Below are 20531 nucleotides of genomic sequence, written 5' to 3'. Positions count from 1 at the left end.
CAGTCTCTCTCTCTCTCTCTCTCTCTCTCTCTCTCTCTCTCTCTCTCTCTCTCTCTCTCTCTCACGCAAGTGTTCAATCCCTTTCCACATCTTGGGTTATTTTTAGCTAGTTACCTTAATCACTACATACATACCATCATATACACACACACAGACAGACCACACACACACACACGCTAGCTACAATACTAGTCTATCTGCCAACTATGACTGCTGCTGCTATAATAAATGTTTAGCAGTAAATATAGTGGTGGGATAGTGGCGATAGTGGTACTGATGGTGGTAGATGGTAGTTGGGATGTTGGTAGTTGTGGTAGGGGTTATAATGGTGAAAGCCGTACCAATTGTGATGTTGGCAGCTGTGATAATGATGTTGGTAGCCGAGATGATCATGTTGGTAGCTGTGGTAGGAATGGGGGGAAGGTGTGGGAGTAATGTTGGTAGTTGTGGTAGTAGTAATGGTGTCAGGTACTTATGGTAGTGTAGCAGTCAGTAATGTTGGTTGTTACACTGGTAGATATGGTAATAGTGGTTGTAATTGTGGTAGCTGCAATGTTAGATATAGCGGTAGTAGTGGTAATGCTGGTAGTTGTGGTAGGGAGGGAGACTGTGGTAGTAGTTGTAATGCTGGTAGTTGTGGTAGGGAGGGGAGACTGTGGTAGTAGTGGTACTGCTGGTAGTTGTGGTAGGGAGGGGAGACTGGTAGCAATGGTGATAGTAGTGGTAGTACTGTAATGCTGGTAGTTGTGGTAGGAAGGGAGGGGAAGTTGTGGCAGAAGGAGGGGAGGAGGGAGGGGAGTGTTAGCATACTCAAGGACAACTCTCCCCTCCCTTCCTCTCTCTCTCTCTCTCTCTCTCTCTCTCTCTCTCTCTCTACCATCCTTCATTCTCCTCCCCTCTCTTTCTCCCCTTCTTCCTCCCCTCCTCTCTCTCCATTCCCCTCCCCTCCCCTTCCCTCTCTTCACTTTCTCCCCTTTTTCCTTCTCCCCCTCTCTCTTCCACCTCTCACCTTTACTCCTCCCTCCCTTTCACACACTCCCACAACTACCACCACAATCACAACTACCACCATTCACAACTACCACTATCCACACCAATCACAACTACCATTATCCACGCCAATCACAACTACCCCCATCCACACCAACAACTACCACCCCCATCCACACCAACAACTACCACCCCCATCCACACCAACAACTACCACCCCCATCCACACCAACAACTACCACACCATCCACATCAACCACAACTACCACCATCCACAACTACACCCATCCACACCAACCACTACTACAATCATCCACACCAACCACAGCTACAATCATCCACACCAACCACAACTACTACCATCCACACTAAAAACTATCACCACCATCCACATCAATCACAACTACCACCATCCACAACTAAATCCATCCACATCAACCACAACTACCACCATCCGGCACCTACCACAACTACCACCACAACCACAACTACAAGGTCAGTGACATTACCTAACCTGTCCGTACCAAAGACTCACCCTCCTTCTCTCCACACACACACACACACACACACACACACACACACACGTCACCACCATCTCTACTCACAACTAACACCACCACAATCACTATTGGTACCACCACAACTACCACCTACCACAACTTCCACCACCACCAATTATAACTACCACAAATCATCAGAGCAACTACAATCACTACCACAACTATACTAGGTTACATCATCTACCACCACCACTACCACCCCCACCTACCACATGTGACAACCATAACTACTACAACTATCACTGCCACAACTAAGCTACCATCACAGCACCTACCACAACCACCAACCACAACCACTACTACCATTATCACCTAGCACAACTACTACCACCACCATCACCACTACCACAATCAGCTCATGATAAGATGAAGGTGACTCACTACGTCATCTGATTACGAAAACTAACAATAATGTGTGTGTGTGTGTGTGTGTGTGTGTGTGTGTGCGTTGACTAGGTGAGTATAATTGTGTATACACGTTGGCTTGTATACGTCAGTCTGTGTACTTTAAATGTGTATGCATGTAGGTAGGTGTGTAGGTATGTACGTGTGTGTGTGTGTGTGTGTGTGTGTGTGCGCACCGTCACCAGGCAATCCAGTTTAAATTCAACTCTTTCCTCCTCCCCTCTTTCCTTCCTTCCCACCATCCCTCCCTCCCTTCCTCCTTCCCTTCCTCCTCCCCTAATCAGGATGATGACAATGTACGATATACGGAATCCATCTCGCTTATTGCACTATTTCTCGCCTTATTTTTTAATGCAGGCTAACGACACGCCCTCTGCCGACAGATAACCGCATTTGCCACCTCCGGAGATGGAAGAGGGGAGGTAGACAAGTGCGGGAGTGAAGGGAGGGGGGAGGGAGGGAAGAAGAGAGATAGAGAAGGGGAGGGAGAGGCCAGGGTGAAGGTAGGGTAGACATTGAATGGTCCCAGCTCGCGACCCCAGCATAGATTCACCAACGCTTCCTCCACAAAATCGAACATGGCTCTTAAATACTATGCTCCATCATGCCCAACCCTCTTCGCAAAGGCCTCTAGGTGCGAGGCGAACTGCCGGCACATTTCGCAAAGAGGTAAAGGGGATCGGAAAGGTGTGGAATTTGAAAGGGTTTTTGGGCGCTGGTCTGCCATTCCACCCGCGGGCTACAGACACAAGCTGCGCAGTGTTGCCAAATCTCACCCCGGCTCCACCAAACATTCCTCAAATCCACTAAATATTCCACTCCACTCGCTCCTCCACCCACTGCTCCACCTGCAACCCTTCCACCGGTACATAAAGCTTAACAGGAACCCACTACCACAAGGCTGGCTTTATTTATAGCATGTTAAAGTGCCAATGTTTTGTTGTTGGCGGTGGTGCCGTGTTTGTGTGGTCAAAATTTCCATTCGAATCTTTAAATTCAAAATGATTTAACTGATATAACGAAATGAATAAACGAATTAAATAATGGATAACGGAATAAAGAAATACGACAGTAAAGAAAGGAGGGGGGAAGTGAGAGAACGAAGGAAAGGAGGAAAGGTTGAATTGATGGGAGGGAAGGACGGAAGGGAGGGAAGAAGGGAGGAGGGAAAGGGGCACAGGAAATGAGAGAGAGAGAGAGAGAGAGAGAGAAGCAGTGTGGGTCAGACAACGGTGTGTGTCTGGTTCACAACCTACTAAACGCACACCGCCGTACACATGCACACAGGTATACACATTCACACACATATACACAGCTACATACATACATACACACACAAGCTCTACTGCACTTGGTGTACTGAATAACAACCAAATCAATGTTTACAGACAGTACGTCACAAGAACCGTAGCACCTCCTCCTAATCGATTTACTTTGCGTATTACACCTTAACATTCTCTCTTATATTCCTTGCATCAATATCGCCAGTTTTCCATCAGTAACATGCACACGAGGATACTGAGAAGCAGGTGAAGAATAAATCGCTTAGGAAATCGTGTGACGAAATTAAATACGACCTTCCCCCCACTACCTAACGCCAGACGAGTTTTATCATTATTGTTATTATTATTATTATTATTATTATTATTATTATTATTATTACGGGTGGTAGTAGTAGTAGTAGTGGTGGTGGTGGTGGTAGCAGTAGTAGTAGCAGTATTGGTGGTGTAGTAGTAGTAGTAGTAGTAGCAGCTGAATGAGTCTGGGAGTCATTACTCATCACTACCCTTCTTAAGATGGGGGTAACTCTACTAAGATGCCGTACTCACTTTCCTCTAACTTATGGTGCTAGTCACGAAGAAGTGCTAAGGAAAGTAAAGCCCTAGCAGAAGTAGTCATAGTTAACTCGAATGCTGAGATATAACAATAGGTGAACACAAGCTTATGGTGCTAATCATGAAGAAGTGCTACAGAAAGGATGTGTAGGAGCAATTTGTCATCATGAGTGCTGAGATGTAACAATAAATAAACACTAACTTATGGTGCTAGTCACGAAGAAGTGCTATGGAAATGATGTGAAGCCGGGGTATCATTTTCTGCCATTGAGCTACGTGAAATAAGCTGCAAAAGGACGAATATCTGAACCAAGTTAACGTGAAAGAACTGTAGCACAAGATTATTATATTCAGCTGTGTGTGTGTGTGTGTGTGTGTGTGTGTGTGTGTGTGTGTGTGTGAGAGAGAGAGAGGGGGGGGAGGGGATGAGTTACTGTGCTGAGTCCTAACAACTATCAAATAGGGTACATGTGTGTGTGTGTGTGTGTGTGTGTGTGTGTGTGTGTGTGTGTGTGTGTGTGTGGAGAGAGAGAGAGCGAGAGCGAGAGAGAGAGAGATGTAATGCCCAACGCCACACTGAACACAAACCATCAATGATACAGAAGGGGATAATGACGTGTAATGTACAAAATGAGTCGCTGAGACAGAGGCGTTACGAAATATGAGCAAGAGTGACGACCATCGGTACCGTACGCGTCCAATACTCCGCATACAGTGCAATACGTATCAGTGAGGCCAGTGAGTTTTTTTTATTTTTTTAAGAGAATGAATGAAGAAAAACCATGGAAATGAAAGAAAATGTGCAGACTAAATCGCTTAATAACAACTGCCACGCCAATATCATCATGCACACAGACTTCAAGATTTAACTACCTCATTATAATCTACCCACGGCAGCTGTATTCATCTACCCGTCATTCAACTGGTCATGCACAACACTCCCATCACCATCACCCATATGCATACACATCAGTAACAAGCGCCCAGTCATGCACAATGACAATCATCCACAATCAGTCACGCACATGAATAACAATCACCCAGTTAGTCATGTATAATAAGAATCACCCACAGTCATGCACAATAACAATCACCCACAGTCATGCACAATAACAATCACCCACAGTCATGCACAATAACAATCACCCACAGTCATGCACAATAACAATCGCCCACAGTCATGCACAATAACAATCACCCACAGTCATGCACAATAACAATCACCCACAATCAATCATGCACAGCGATTTAAATTTACAAACACGTAGACGAACAAGACGTATGACGCAGAATAAATCAACAAGGCCGAGGCGTTAGGGTACATCCTTATCGTTTACGGCGTCACTGGAGCGAAGGCCTTGACGGGAATAGATGTCCCAGCTAGCCCAGATATGCTGCAACATAGCACGTGACCCGCGTGACCTACATCAACATAATACACCTTCACCCAACATGACCCATTCAACTCAACCTATTTCTACCCTACCTACACACCAACATAATACACCTTCACCCAACATGACCCATTCAACTCAACCTATTTCTACCCTACCTACACACCAACATAATACACCTTCACTCAACATGACCCATTCAACTCAACCTATTTCTACCCTACCTACACACCAACATAATACACCTTCACTCAACATGACCCATTCAACTCAACCTATTTCTACCCTACCCCACTTCAGCCTAACCTAATCCACCTCAACTCAACCCCATATCAGTCAAATCTAACCAACCCAACCAGTTCACATCAATCTAACCCAGTCCATCTCAACCCACCCCATACCAGTCTAATCTAACCCAAACCCGGCCTATCTAACAACTTATCTAGTTCATATCCATCTAACCCAACCCAACCCCGTCGCAGTGTAATCTAACCAACCCAACCCAGCCTAGCGTATCTGGCCCTGACGTAAAGATTTGACCTAGATAAACTGCGACGTGGCACCAAACAGACCTAACCTAACCCAACGCAATACATATACATCCAACACAACTCCACTCAACCTACCCAGATTATCCAAACTTATTTTATCCCTAACTTAGGTTGGAATATGTTACGCCATCTTAGCCTAGCCTAACACAGGCTAATCCATCTAATCGAGCCTAACATAATCCATCTAACCTACCATAATCCTTCTAACCTAGCCTAACATACATCTTCTAACCTAGCCTAACAATCCATCTAAGCTAGCCTAACATAACCCTTCTAACCTAGTCTAACATAATCCACCTAAACTAGCCTACCTAACATAATCCTTCTAAGCTAGCCTAACATAACCCTTCTAACCCCACTTCAGCTTAACCCATCTCAATCAAATCCAACTCTAACCAGACTCACTCCAATCCAACACAACCTTGACAGGAATAGATTTTCTCTCTTATATGCTGCGACATGGCACGTGCTGGACTGACCTACCTTACCACAATTCACCTTAACCTGACCCAACCTAGCCAGATACCAACTTAACCCAGGCCTGCGTAATTCAATCAAACATAATCCCACTCCAACCTAACCAAACACATTCCATCCTAACCTAAGTCATTCCTACCCTAACCTGTCCAATCTAACCACTCACTCCAACTCAACATAACAGCCCCGGGTCCCTAAGGAGCTGTTCAGCCAGACTGCCTAGGGAACAACTACCACTACTACTCAATAAAACATGACAATTATAGATTTTCTCTCATATGCTGCGCCATGACACGTGCTATACCTGACCTACCCTACTATAATCCATCTTTACCCAGCCAGTGTCATCCCAACGCTACCTGACCTCCTCTCGCTCACCTGAACCTCATTACTGCACGCCTCCCAATCTAATCCAACCTAACCAACAATCTACACAGTACAACGCAGGACAAAAATCTAACCCAACCTAACTTCACCTCGACATTACACTAAGACAAAGGTAGGTTGGGTCCAGCATGTGTAGCTACAGTTATAAGCAAAAGTTCCCCGACACTTCTCACCTGGTTGTGGCAATGGAATGTGTTAAAAAGGCCTGTATTTTTGTGACAGCATTAAGCCCCTTATTCTCCTTGGTTAATAAAGCTTCTTAACACCTCTTCCTAGGCGATTTATTACACTTAGCCATCCTCTTCTGTAACAAATAATTCCAATATCACCATCCACTTCATAAACAACGAATGGAATGTGTTAAGAAGGTGTGTATTTGTGTGACAGCATTAAGCCCCATATTCTCCTTGGTTAATAAAGCTTCTTAACACCTCTTCCTAAGCGATTTTTTTTATTCCCTCTTCCAAAGTGATCTTCTTTTATTCTACTTAGCCATCCTCTTCCGTAACAAATAATTCTAATATCACCATTCTCTTCATAAACAACGTACCATACCGTAAAGAATTTTATCAACTAGCCCTATCAAAAAATAAATCACTAAGGAATAGATGCTAGGGTTCACACAACAAATGAGGAATATGGGAGTCAGGATTTAGCTAGAAATGAGGAATATGGAAGTCGGGATTTAGCAAGAACTGAGGGATATATATGGGAGTCAGGATTTAGCAAGAAATGAGCAATATGGGTGTCGGGATTTAGCAAGAAATGGGAAATATGGGAGTCAGGATTTAGCAAGAAATGGGAAATACAGGAGTCAGGATTTAGCAAGAAATGGGGAATATGGGAGTCAGGATTTAGCAAGAAATGGGGAATATGGGAGTCAGGATTTAGTAAGAAAAGAGGAATATATATGGGAGTCAGGCTTGAGGCACATAGAGGAATATGGGAGTCAGGCTTGAGGCACATAGAGGAATATGGGAGTCAGGATTGAGGCACATAGAGGAATATGGGAGTCAGGATTGAGGCACATGGAGGAATATGGGAGTCAGGCTTGAGGCACATGGAGGAATATGGGAGTCAGGATTGAGGCACAGAGGAATATGGGAGTCAGGATTGAGGCACAGAGGAATATGGGAGTCAGGATTGAGGCACAGAGGAATATGGGAGTCAGGATTGAGGCACATGGAGGAATATGGGAGTCAGGATTGAGGCACATGGAGGAATATGGGAGTCAGGATTGAGGCACATGGAGGAATATGGGAGTCAGGACACAAAGCAGGCAGAAAACGGTCAGCGAAATTTTACTTAAGTCTGTACGAGGCCCCAAAACACACTGAGTGCACCTGGCGTACCATACTGTACCACGGACCCAACACTGCCAGCTCCGTACCATACAAGAGGGCACCACAACCTCATCGCACCGGGAAGCTATAAACTCCACACGGTACACTTTACACATTCTATATATATCTTTTAAATAACAGAACAGAGGAAGGAAAAACAAATGAATTAAAAAAAACTATATATACTATTTGCCATATTTTCTTATTTTAATGTACGGTACACGCTATCGGTACCGTACCGGTATCTAAACTATTGCACCATACGCATTTTATATAACACATTTTTTTGTACCGTACCTCGCGTCTCACTTAATATTAACACAGTCTGCACGAAAATATCAACGCCCTGTGGCTGATACCGGTACAGAAAAAAAATATTGGGAAGAAGGGACAGGAAAACCTACGACACACACATACACAAAGCTACTGACCCCATGAGATACACACACACACACACACAAAGCTACTGAACCCATGAGATACACACACACGCACACAAAGCTACTGACCCCATGAGATACACACACACACGCACACAAAAGCTACTGACCCCATGATACACACACACACACACACACACACACACACACACACACACACACACACACACTGGGAAGAGGTGCCAGGAAACTCTACTGAACGCGCGAGATGAGGGGTGTTCTTCCAAGGGTGAATGGCACACGGTTAATCTCCACTACAGTAGCTTAGCCTGGCCTAGCGGTGTCAACAGGTGCGCTACGGTACCTCGGCATCATTCCCAGTCCTTCATGTATGGTCAACTCTGGAACTGTCTCCCTCTGTCTCTATTTCCTACTGCCTATGACCTGCACTCTATCAAATGCACTGTGTCCAGCCAACTCGAACAGATCTTGAATTTGGCCATATTCTATATTTTGTGTTTTCTTGGAGGGAACAGTTTTGCGCGCCCCTGGCCTTTGGTTCCTTCTTCTTTGCATAAAAAAATAATCACGGTACTGTACATACTCCTGCTTGAAGCCACATCCACTGCACTATTACCACTGACACACAAAATAATTCACTCATGCTGGCTATGAACAAATACGATGATGTGCCTAACGCAAGAGCAGTGGATGTGAAGGACGTGTTGTAATGGCTGTGTTTGTGTCAGGGTTTGTGGGATAGTGCCTTCATCCCGTAAGGGGGGCCACAAACAAATCGCCTCCACCATGCCTGCCGTCTGTCATTTGGCTGCCCTTCCTCCAACTCCCACCCCCTTCTTATCTCTCCATTCCATCCCTCCTCGTCCTTAGTCTCCCTCTCCTCCTCACACACACACACACACACACACACACACACACACACACACACACACACACACTCATCTTTTCTCGTGGAGCCCTAACCTTGCAGCAGCTGCCTAGTATGAACCAATACTAGTGTGAATCTATCCACTTTACCGATGTGTGTGTGTGTGTGTGTGTGTGTGTGTGTGTGTGTGTGTGTGTGTGTGTGTGTGTGTGTGTGTGTGAGAGAGAGAGAGAGAGAGAGAGAGAGAGACCTTTAAAATAGCGCCTGCACCACCAGAGAGAGAGAGAGAGAGAGAGAGAGATACTAGCCACGTGGTAACTACACACCACTACCACGTCTCTCTCTCTCTCTCTCTCTCTCTACCACGTGGTTCTCCAGATGTCCGATTAGCCGGAACACCCAGAAGGCATCCTAAATATTATGTGAGAGAGAGAGAGAGAGAGTGTGTGTGTGTGTGTGTGTGTGTGTGTGTGTGTGTGTGTGTGTGTGTGTGTGTGTGTGTGTGTGTGTGTGTGTGTTTAATGTGTACCAAAAGGGCAAATAAAACTTGCTCTATAATTGCAGCCATTCAATAGGGAGAGAGAGAGAGAGAGAGAGAGAGAGAGAGACGCCAGTAGGACAACGGAACAGACCCTTCATTTCCTGTCACTCCCTCCCTCCTTGTACTCTCTCTCTCTCTCTCTCTCTCTCTCTCTCTCTCTCTCTCTCTCTCTCTCTGCAAGTAATATCCATGGAATACAATCGGACCAAAGCAAGACAACGAAAGAACAATCAATAACAACAAGAAAAGGAGATGGAAGAACAAAGAACAAAGCCAAGAACAGCAAAAAACAAAATAAACAAAAACAATAACAAAAACAAGGAAAGGTGATGGAAGAACAAAGGAAGCACAAAGACAAGAACAGAAAAGAACAAGACACAAAGAAAACAATAACAAAAATGATCAGAGAACACAGAACATGAAAGGAAATAACAGTGAACCAGAACACGCCAGCAAGAAGGTAACTCCAGCCTGCAGACCACTGGGTTCACGTTGCCGAGTTAAGAATATAAGAACAAAGAGAACAGAACAAATAACATGACCATTAAGCACAAAGTTAGTCGAAGAACAATAACAAAACAAAAATCAATATCAATAACATAACAAGAAAAATAACCACAAGAAATGGAATAAAAGATAACAATAACAAGAGCAAATAACAATGACAAAGAACAAACTATAACAAAATCACTAAAATAACAATAACAATGGACAGTCACAAGAACAATAATACGGTAACGAAAAGAACAAAAAATAAAAATAACGAACAAATAAATGACTGAACAAAAGATAACAAAATCACTCCAATAACAATAACAAAGGAGTCACAGAACAAATAATAACAAATAACATGAACACTAAGAACGAACGAAACCACAAAGAAACTGATAGAGAAGAACAAGGAACAAATAAACTGATGGAGAACAAGAGAACAAATAGCTAAGCAAAATGACCTACGGTTCGTAAAAGAACAAAATGATCCACAACACGAACACAAAGAAGAGGTAAATAAACTGACCAGGTACTACACACACACACACACACACACACACACACACACACACACACACACACACACACACACAATACAAATACAGTCTTGGGGTAACGTACATACAAACTTACATGTACACACACACACACACAAACACACACACACACAAACACACACACACACACAGTACACATAATGATTTACATGCGCATAGCCTATACGTTTACACATATGCACATTTACACACCAGTACTTTCCAGTCTACACACACACACACACACACACATAGTACACATAATGATTTACATGCACATATACGTACACATGTACATTTAACAGGTACTTCCCAGGCTACACACACACACACACACACACACACACACACACACACACAGAGCTACGGTCATGGATGAAGGGGCAAGGGTTCGAATTCAATGACGAAAAACAATAAAGAAAAAGTTCAACGACATACATACCTCGTAAAATGAGAGAGAGAGAGAGAGAGAGAGGAAAGGTGGTAGTGTGAAGGAGGAGTGAGGGAGGAAGGGAAACAGGAGGAGAGACAGAGGTAGAGAAGGAGGGAGGAGGGGAGGGAGTGAGTTCAAGGCCGCAAGTGAACGACCTCTCTCTCTCTCTCTCTCTCGTCACCAGCTAATGTTATTTTAGAGACAGACAGACTACCAGTAAACACCCAGATAACTAAGCCACAACACAGATAGATATACTTGTAGATAGATAGATAAATGGACTGGCGAACAGATAGATAGACTGATAGATTTAGACTACATAAGATACTACAAAGGCTAAGCAGGTTTTTGCCCTGTACCATTTACTCATCCCTACTCCCACTGCCACACCCACGCCCACACCAGCAGAATGAGCCGTCCCCACAACATATCATATCACCAGCTAAGGACTACGGTACATCTCAGGCGATCCCTTTGGCTTCAACACTACAATGGCCCTTCGCAACACCTCTTCCTAAGCGATTTATCCTGCACATTACACCATCAGTTTCAGTACCGGGTATTATGGAAGCGGTGTCGACATAATCTAAACAACATAGGCTACAACAGTCTTGGTGTGGCTAATATGCAACATAAATCGCTACAGAACTGCTAACCATCCAAACAGCATACAACAGTCCTAAAGCGTGGCTAATATGCAAAATAAATCGCTAAAGAAAAGTTGCTACAAGCCTCCCATGTTGACTTAAGGCCACAGAAAGACGCGTCCCTTGTGCATCCACCCCAGCACTATCTATCTATCTATTGCCAGACGCCATAATCCCGTAAGGGGTGGCCATTTGACTCTGAGTGATTTGTTTTACGGGGAGGGGCACTAACCCTCCACCAACCCACTTGTTGACACGTAGGGAGCACGTATGGTTTGGTTATATGGTTATCACCCAGCGTTGTAAATGGTTTCTTGGCTTACAGGAAACCATTTGGCTTGTCACTCAATGTAAAGCCACCTGTAATGGAAAGTAAAGCAATAAGAAATGACAGGAAAGATGGGAGAAATAGGAAGAGAGGAGGGCAGGCACAGAAAAAGAATGATAATGGCTAAGGAAGAAGTAGGCAGCACTACAACAAGTGAGTGAATGATGGTCGCCACCACCTACCACTAGGGTACCATAATATTCTTTTCCTCTCGTACAACTGAAGGATGGACAGAAATGTACGGTACAGATAGATAGATAAATAGATAGATAGACATTTTGTGGAACAGGGATATACAGCAGAGACAGACAGACACACAGATGGACAAATAATCAGTATAGAAACGGTAAAGACATTTTGTGGATGGACAGAAATACACGATATAGATAGATAGATATTGTGGGAGAGATAGACAGACGGATGGCCAGATATAGGAGGGATAGATGGATAGATAAATACGGTAGATAGATCGACATGTTTTGGTAATTTTTGTGGGAGACAGAGAGACAGAAAGAGACAGACAGATGGAGAGAAAAACGCAGAACAGACAGACAGATAGATGGACATTTTGTGCGACAGATGTAGGCCAGAGAGAGAGAGATGGACAGATATGCAGTCTAGATAGATAGACAAGCAGATAGATGGACACGGTACCGGTAGATATTATGTGGGAGAGATATAGAGAAAGATAGATGGTCAGAAATATGCGGTACTGATAGACAGGCTAGATACACACAAATTTCTCCTAGGCTATCCTTGTCTTATTCTTGCACGGTAACGTCGCTGCACTCTCATAGGAGCTGCCGTTAAAGCTCTTTTTTATACTTTTTTTCCTGCTGGGTTTAGCTTAAAGGGAAAAACTGGTAGGTGAGGCACACACACACACACACACACACACACACACACACACACACACACACACACAGTGTTGCAACCACTCTACCGTACCGCAACGTTTAAACTAAACCTCTCCCTACCACAAAACGTTCCAACCACACTACCGCAACGTTACAACCAAATACCAACCAAACAACGCTACAACCACACATACCTACCAAACAAAGATCACAACCACACACTCCTACCATAAACGTTACCACCACACATTCCTACCACATGTGACAACCATACATGCCCACCACACAACGCTACCACACACACACCACCACATAACGTGACAACCACGTATTCCTACCACAGTTACAACCTCACATTCCTAGAAGTTACAACCACACATTCCTACCCCAATAACCACACATACCGTACCACGACACACGTTACAACCACACATTCCTACCACACAACGTTACAACCATACAATCCCACCCCAATAACCACACATATCACCACACACGTTACAATCACACATTCCTACCACACACGTTACAACCACACATTCCTACCACACACGTTACAACCACACAATCCCACCCCAATAACCACACATACCTACCACACACGTTACAACCACACATTCCTACCACACACGTTACAACCACACATTCCTACCACACAACGTTACAACCACAATCCCACCACAATAACCACACATTCCTACCACACAACGTTACAACCACACATTTCTACCCCAATAACCAAACATACCTACCACAACACGTTACAACCACACATTCCTACCACAATAACCAAACATACCGACCACACAACGTTACAACCACACATTCCCACCACAATAACCACACAACGTTACAACCACACAATCCCACCACAATAACCACACAACGTTACAACCACACAATCCCACCACAATAACCATACATACCTACCACACAACGTTACAACCACACATTCCCACCACAATAACCACACATACCTACCACACAACGTTACAACCACACAATCCCACCACAATAACCACACATACCTACCACACAACGTTACAACCACACAATCCCACCACAATAACCACACATACCTACCACACAACGTTACAACCACATATTCCTACCACAAAAGTTTTAAGTCCTATCGATCCGTTCAACCAGACATTCAGACAATAACAAACTGTAGTATAACGAGAGAGAGAGAGAGAGAGAGAGAGAGAGAGAGAGAGAGAGAGATGCATACTCCAAGGCACATCACACAAACACACACACACAGATGCATACTCCGACACACACACACACACACACTACCTACCACTACTACGGCCCTACCATCACCATCATGTGCAATTCTATCCAGGGCTAAACTTCCATATCTTTAAGAAACTGCTACGTCAGTATGATCTGTGTAACTCAATCCACTACCATTATCTCAACCACAACTACCACCAGCCCAAAAACCACAAATACTATCACCACTACCACAACTGCTGTCATTCACACAACTACCACAATTACAAGTAACCATCATCACTATCGGGTATCTCAACAACCACTATTATCGTCACAACTACCGTACTACTGTCGCTACTACCACAACTATCAACATCTCAACAAACCACAACTATCAACATCTCAACAACCACAACTACCACCAACTCATCAACCACAACTACCACCATCTCAACAGCCATAACTACCATCTCAACAACCACAACTACCAACATCTCAACAACCACAACTACCACCATCTCAACAACCACAGCTACCTACATCTCAACAACCACAACTACCACCATCTCAACAACAACAACTACCACCATCTCAACAACCACAACTACCACCATCTCAACAACCACAACTACCAACATCTCAACAACCACAGCTACCAACATCTCAACAACCACAACTACCAACATCTCAGCAACCACAACTACCACCATCTCAACAACCACAGCTACCAACATCTCAACAACCACAACTACCACCATCTCAACAACCACAGCTACCTACAACTCAACAACCACAACTACCACCATCTCAACGACCACAACTACCACCATCTCAACCACAGCTACCAACATCTCAACAACCACAGCTACCAACATCTCAACAACCACAACTACCAACATCTCAGCAACCACAACTACCACCATCTCAACAACCACAACTACCAACATCTCAGCAACCACAACTACCACCATCTCAACAACCACAGCTACCACCATCTCAACAACCACAACTACCAACATCTCAACAACCACAACTACCAACATCTCAACAACCACAACTACCAACATCTCAACAACCACAACTACCAACATCTCAACAACCACAACTACCAACATCTCAACAACCACAACTACCAACATCTCAACAACCACAACTACCAACATCTCAACAACCACAACTACCAACATCTCGGCAGAATGACGGTTAGGATACAGCTGTCTTTTCCTCCCTCCCCTCCCTCCTCTCTCTTTCCTCTCTTCTCCCTCCCTCTTTCCTTCACCTTGGGTCCACCTGCCCTCCCTCCCCTCCTTTCTTCCTTCTCTCCCTCCCCTCCCTCCTGCCTATCTTCTTCCTTCCGTTCCTTCATCTCTTCCTCCCTTCAATTCTTTCTTCCATCTTGCTTTCTCTCCTCCATCCCTCTTTCCTCCCTCCTTACATCCCTTCCTCCCTCTTTCCTTCCTTTCTTCCCTCCCTCCCTCCTTCATTCCTCTAACCTCTCCTTCCACACACCTGCCTCCACCAAGAGAGAGAGAGAGAGAGAGAGAGAGAGAGAGAGAGAGAATGCACACCTCCAAGCCAAGACATACCAGTGACTTCCTGTGCTGTGCTGAGAGAGAGAGAGAGAGAGAGAGATAACACACACACACACCACCAAGACATAACACCTGCTCTAGACACCCCAGCCGTCTGTTTACAAGGTCGCATAATTCTTCACGTGGTGGCACGGATAACAAGACGGCGAAGGAACTACCCGGCTATACAAACGTGCCCCACCTCCCTCCCTATCCCCAGAAGGGTGGATGGTGGACTGCAGAAAGACAACACCAGCCCTGCAGTCCACCGGGTATACAAGCGAGCATATTTGAATTAAACTGTAGCCAGTATTTGAATTAACTGTTGTAGCAAGAATCTGAATTAAACTGCTATAGCCAATATCTGAATTGAACTGTTGTAGCCAATATCTGAATTAAACTGCTATAGCCAATATCTGAATTAAACTGCTATAGCCAATATTTGAATTAAACTGCTATAGTCAAGACCTGAATTAAACTGCTGTAGCCAATATTTGCTTGATATAAAGCCACGCGTTTTTCTGCCAAACATATGGCACGTGATAGTAGTAGTAGTAGTATGGTAGTAGTAGTAGTAATAGTAGTAGTAGTGACAGTGTGTGTGTGTGTGTGTGTGTGTGTGTGTGTGTGTGTGTGTGTGTGTGTGTGTGTGTCAGAAAGAGAGAGAGAGAGAGAGAGTTTCGAACATATAATACACAAGACAATGTTATCAGTTTCATATGCAAAATAAATCACCAAGAAAGAGATGTTACGATATCAAAGCCATTGAGAATATGCCGCTGTCAAGAAATCTCTCTTCCCCCTATTACATAAATATTACTCTCTCTCTCTCTCTCTCTCTCTCTCTCTCTCTCTCTCTCTCTCTCTCTCCTTAACGGTCTGGCCTCCTTGCCTTCCTTCCCTCCCTCCCTCTACTCTTTCTCTCTCTTTCTCACTCTCCCCCCTCACCCCTCCTTCCTCCCCGCCCGCCATAACACGCTTCTTCTCTCGTCACGTCACCTCCTCTCTCTCTCTCTCTCTCTCTCTCTCTCTCTCTCTCTCAAACTTAGCCTATTCTATCTGTACTAAGAAATGTCTCTCTGAAATATTACATCTTTACATCTCTCTCTCTCTCTCTCTCTCTCTCTCTCAAAAATCTATAAATCCACCTCTACATTCTCTCTCCAATCGATACGGCCCACACACAGCTTCTACATAATTCTCTCCCTCTCTCTCTCTCTCTCTCATGCCTAATATATGTCTGAAAATCCCACCCCAGCTCTACATTCTTGCCAGGGCACTTCTTCGTGACTAGCATCATATTCCAGGTCTTATTTAAAAAGGGAGGTTGCCTGGAACCGACACGCAAAAAGCAAAGGTTGAAGTGAAAAAGGAGGAGGAGGAGGAGGAGGAGGAGGGGGAGGAGGAGGAGGAGGAGGAGGAGGAGCAGAATGAAGAACAGGAACAAGGTAAAAAAGAAAATGAAGAATGAGTAAGAATAGGAGGAAGAGTAGGAGGATAGTATGCTTGAGAAATGAAAAAAAAATTAAAATAAAAAAGCAAGAGGTAGCAGAAGAGTTGGAGGAAGACACACACACACACACACACACACACACACACACACAATGAAATGCTCAGAATGTCATGTACGTTGTATGAACGAATAATCAGAACTGAGACAGAATACATGCAGTGAACGTTATAACAGATATATTGAGAGAGAGAGAGAGAGAGAGAGAGAAGGGTTCGCCTTACGGTAGAGAAAACATAACAGTAGGTCGGCCTAATAACCAATACTAACGGTAGAGAGAGAGAGAGAGAGAGAGTGTTATGCATCTTGGAGAATGTCAACCCCCCCACCTTTCTCTCTCTCTCTGGGAAGCCTGCTAAGTTATCCAGACATTCAATACCTGACCACCAAAACTACCACTATCACCACAACTACCACTATTTGCACAACCACAACTACCACCATCACAACTATTACTACTACCACCATCACCAACACAATTACCGTCACTACCAGTTAAATACTAACCTGAGAGTGAGAGAGAGAGAGAGAGAGAGAGAGAGAGAGAGAGAGAGAGAATTTTAAAGGTGCAATACCGATTTGAAATTGGCGGGAAGTCTCCTTGCTCCTAAGAAAAACTCGCACTACCATCACAACCACAACTACAACCATTCCTACCACATTTACAACCATTTCAACCACTACCAAAACTGTCAACCAATCAACCGTTCCCTCCACAAATACAACCATAACCACAATCACAACCATTTCCACCACAACAACCATAACAATCACAACCATTCCAACCAAAAATACAATCATTTCAACCATGACTACAACCAATTCAGCAACTACAACCAATTCAACCAATCACAACCATTCCAACCAATCACAACCATGTCAACCAATCACAACCATGTCAACCACAATCACAACCATGTCAACCACAATCACAACCATTTCAACCACAATCACAACCATTTCAACCACAATCACAACCATTTCAACCACAATCACAACCACTTTAACCACAACCTCGTCAACCACAATCATTTCAACCACCAATATAAATCCAGCACCTCCCACCACCACAACTACCACAATTACAACCATTCCAAGCACACCTCCAACCATCCAACCACAATCCTGGTACTCACCGAATGGTTTCAACAATCTCATAGGCTCCATCGTGTTTATCCTGGAAAGAAAAACGTACATTAGAATTCGTTAATAATAATATACAGAAGTGCTACGCTACACATAACAGACTATCGTACCTTTTCTCTATGCCCTTCAAACGGTGGCTCCACTGTCTATATCTCTTTCACACTATGCAAAATAAGTCGCTCCGAAACCAATGCTACGAAGTCTTCAACGCCCTTTAAGCTCCTCAGCACGCATACCTCCACAATAAGCAATGCATACCGGTACTTCGCTCCATCTTGAATGCACAGTCGTAATAATAGATTAACACGAGAATATGATGCTAGTCACGAAGAAGCGCTATGGAAAGGATGTAAAGCCATAACACACTTTGTAACCGAATTAAATAAGCTGCAAAAGGACGAAAATCCGGGCCGAATAAAGGTGAAATTGGTATAGTAACCTAGTTAAGTCCTTGTACCAGAATGTGATGCTAGTCAAGAAGAAGTGCTATGGAAATAAGATGAAAAGCCACAGTAGATTTTTTTTTCATCGTCTTGCGTGGAATAAGCTGGAAAAGGACGAAAATCTGGTTAAGGAAATGTAGGGGTGTCCTTGTACCAAGATATGATGCTAGTCACGAAGAAGTGCAACGGAAAGCATGCAGTCATAGGGGTGTCCTTGGTCCGTATTCTCATGGAAGCTCCCTAACACCTCTTCCTAAGCAATTTATTTTAGGATATGGGTGGTTAATAAACTTCTGTACTTTATTTGTAAAGTATGGCGATATTTTAAGGATTTTGGTAACAGAATACGGCTAAATTTAATGTGTGGGAAACGTTTGGGCTGCTGCGAGAATGTGGGCAATGGGGAAAGTAACGGGTAATACGTGGGTAATAATCAAGCAGTATGTGAGACATTAACAGGCAATATGTAGGAAATTAAAGGCAATATGTTGGAAATTAAAAGGCAATATGTAGGAAATTAACAAGCAATATGTAGGAAATTAACAGGGAATATATATATGTGGGAAAAAAACAAGCAACATGTAGACAATAAAGGCATTATGTGGGAAATAAAGGAAGTATGTGGGAAATACAGAAATTATGTTGGAAATAAACAGGCAATATGTGGGATATAATGTAACGGGAATTTCAAATCTATACTGAAAAGAAGGCAGAAAATTCAAGAAAAAACAAAAAAAAAATCTAAAAATATATGTATACAAACACGGTGAAATACAGCAGAAAAATCAAGGAGGGAGGAAATACGATCAAACAAAAGACAAATGGCCATCTTGGTAACGTAAAAAATTATCGTACGTTCGTAGTCGTTGTCGAACACCCACATAAACAAAGGGCTATCGTACCCGAGAGTAAGAGAGAGAGAGAGAGAGAGAGATGCTAGTATGAGACAGCTACCCAACTAGTATGTCATAAAACACTATGTTACACTGTGAGCGTATTCAGTGCAAGAGTGAAGGCTGCTTGTGTGTGTGTGTGTGTGTGTGTGTGTGTGACAGACTATAGCACAACTCACACCCTGCCAGAGAGAGAGAGAGAGAGAGAGAGAGAGACGGGTACAAAAGTGAGATAGGAAGTGACTAGCAAAATTCACTACAAGAGGGCTGTTAAAATGAGAGATTAAAGTGAGATAGTGGCTGGCAAAATATGAGAGAGAGAGAGAGAGAGATATGAGGAGAGAGAGAGAGAGAGAGAGAGAGAGAGATGAGGAGAGAGATATGAGGAGAGAGAGAGAGAGGGAGAATTTGCAACTCAGCCCACCAGTCGAAATGTTTTAAATCAGAGGTACTAAAGTGAGCGAGTGAGCTAGCACAACCCAGCGAGAGAGAGAGAGAGAGAGAGAGAGAGAGAGAGAGAGAGGAGAAATTAGCAACCCGTCGAAATTTTAAATTTGGGCTACTAAAGTGAGCACAACCCAGCTCGTGAGAGAGAGAGAGAGAGAGAATGACTAGCCACCACAAACCAGTAAGACAGCGAGGGGGACTGAGCTTGAGTGAGAGATGGGCTTGGAGTCGTACCATACCCACAGGACTGAGGCA

At 43.9% G+C, this 20531-nt stretch overlaps 1 protein-coding gene across 1 annotated transcript in view; it reads right to left on the bottom strand.

Moving 5' to 3' along the window:
• gpp (DOT1 like histone lysine methyltransferase grappa) overlaps positions 1 to 20531 on the bottom strand; it is a 126998-nt gene that overhangs the window by 106178 nt on the left and 289 nt on the right. Inside the window, exon 2 of the mRNA XM_080273090.1 lies at positions 18484 to 18524. Coding sequence (XP_080129216.1) covers positions 18484 to 18524 — 41 coding nt within the window. The remainder of the gene's footprint in view (positions 1 to 18483; positions 18525 to 20531) is intronic.

Source organism: Coenobita brevimanus, chromosome 53, assembly GCF_032717465.1.
Source record: "Coenobita brevimanus isolate Jiangsu-jjx chromosome 53, ASM3271746v2, whole genome shotgun sequence".
NCBI lineage: Eukaryota > Metazoa > Arthropoda > Malacostraca > Decapoda > Coenobitidae > Coenobita > Coenobita brevimanus.
Note: the sequence above shows the minus strand (reverse complement) of the source record. Positions and strands in the feature narration are given on the sequence as shown.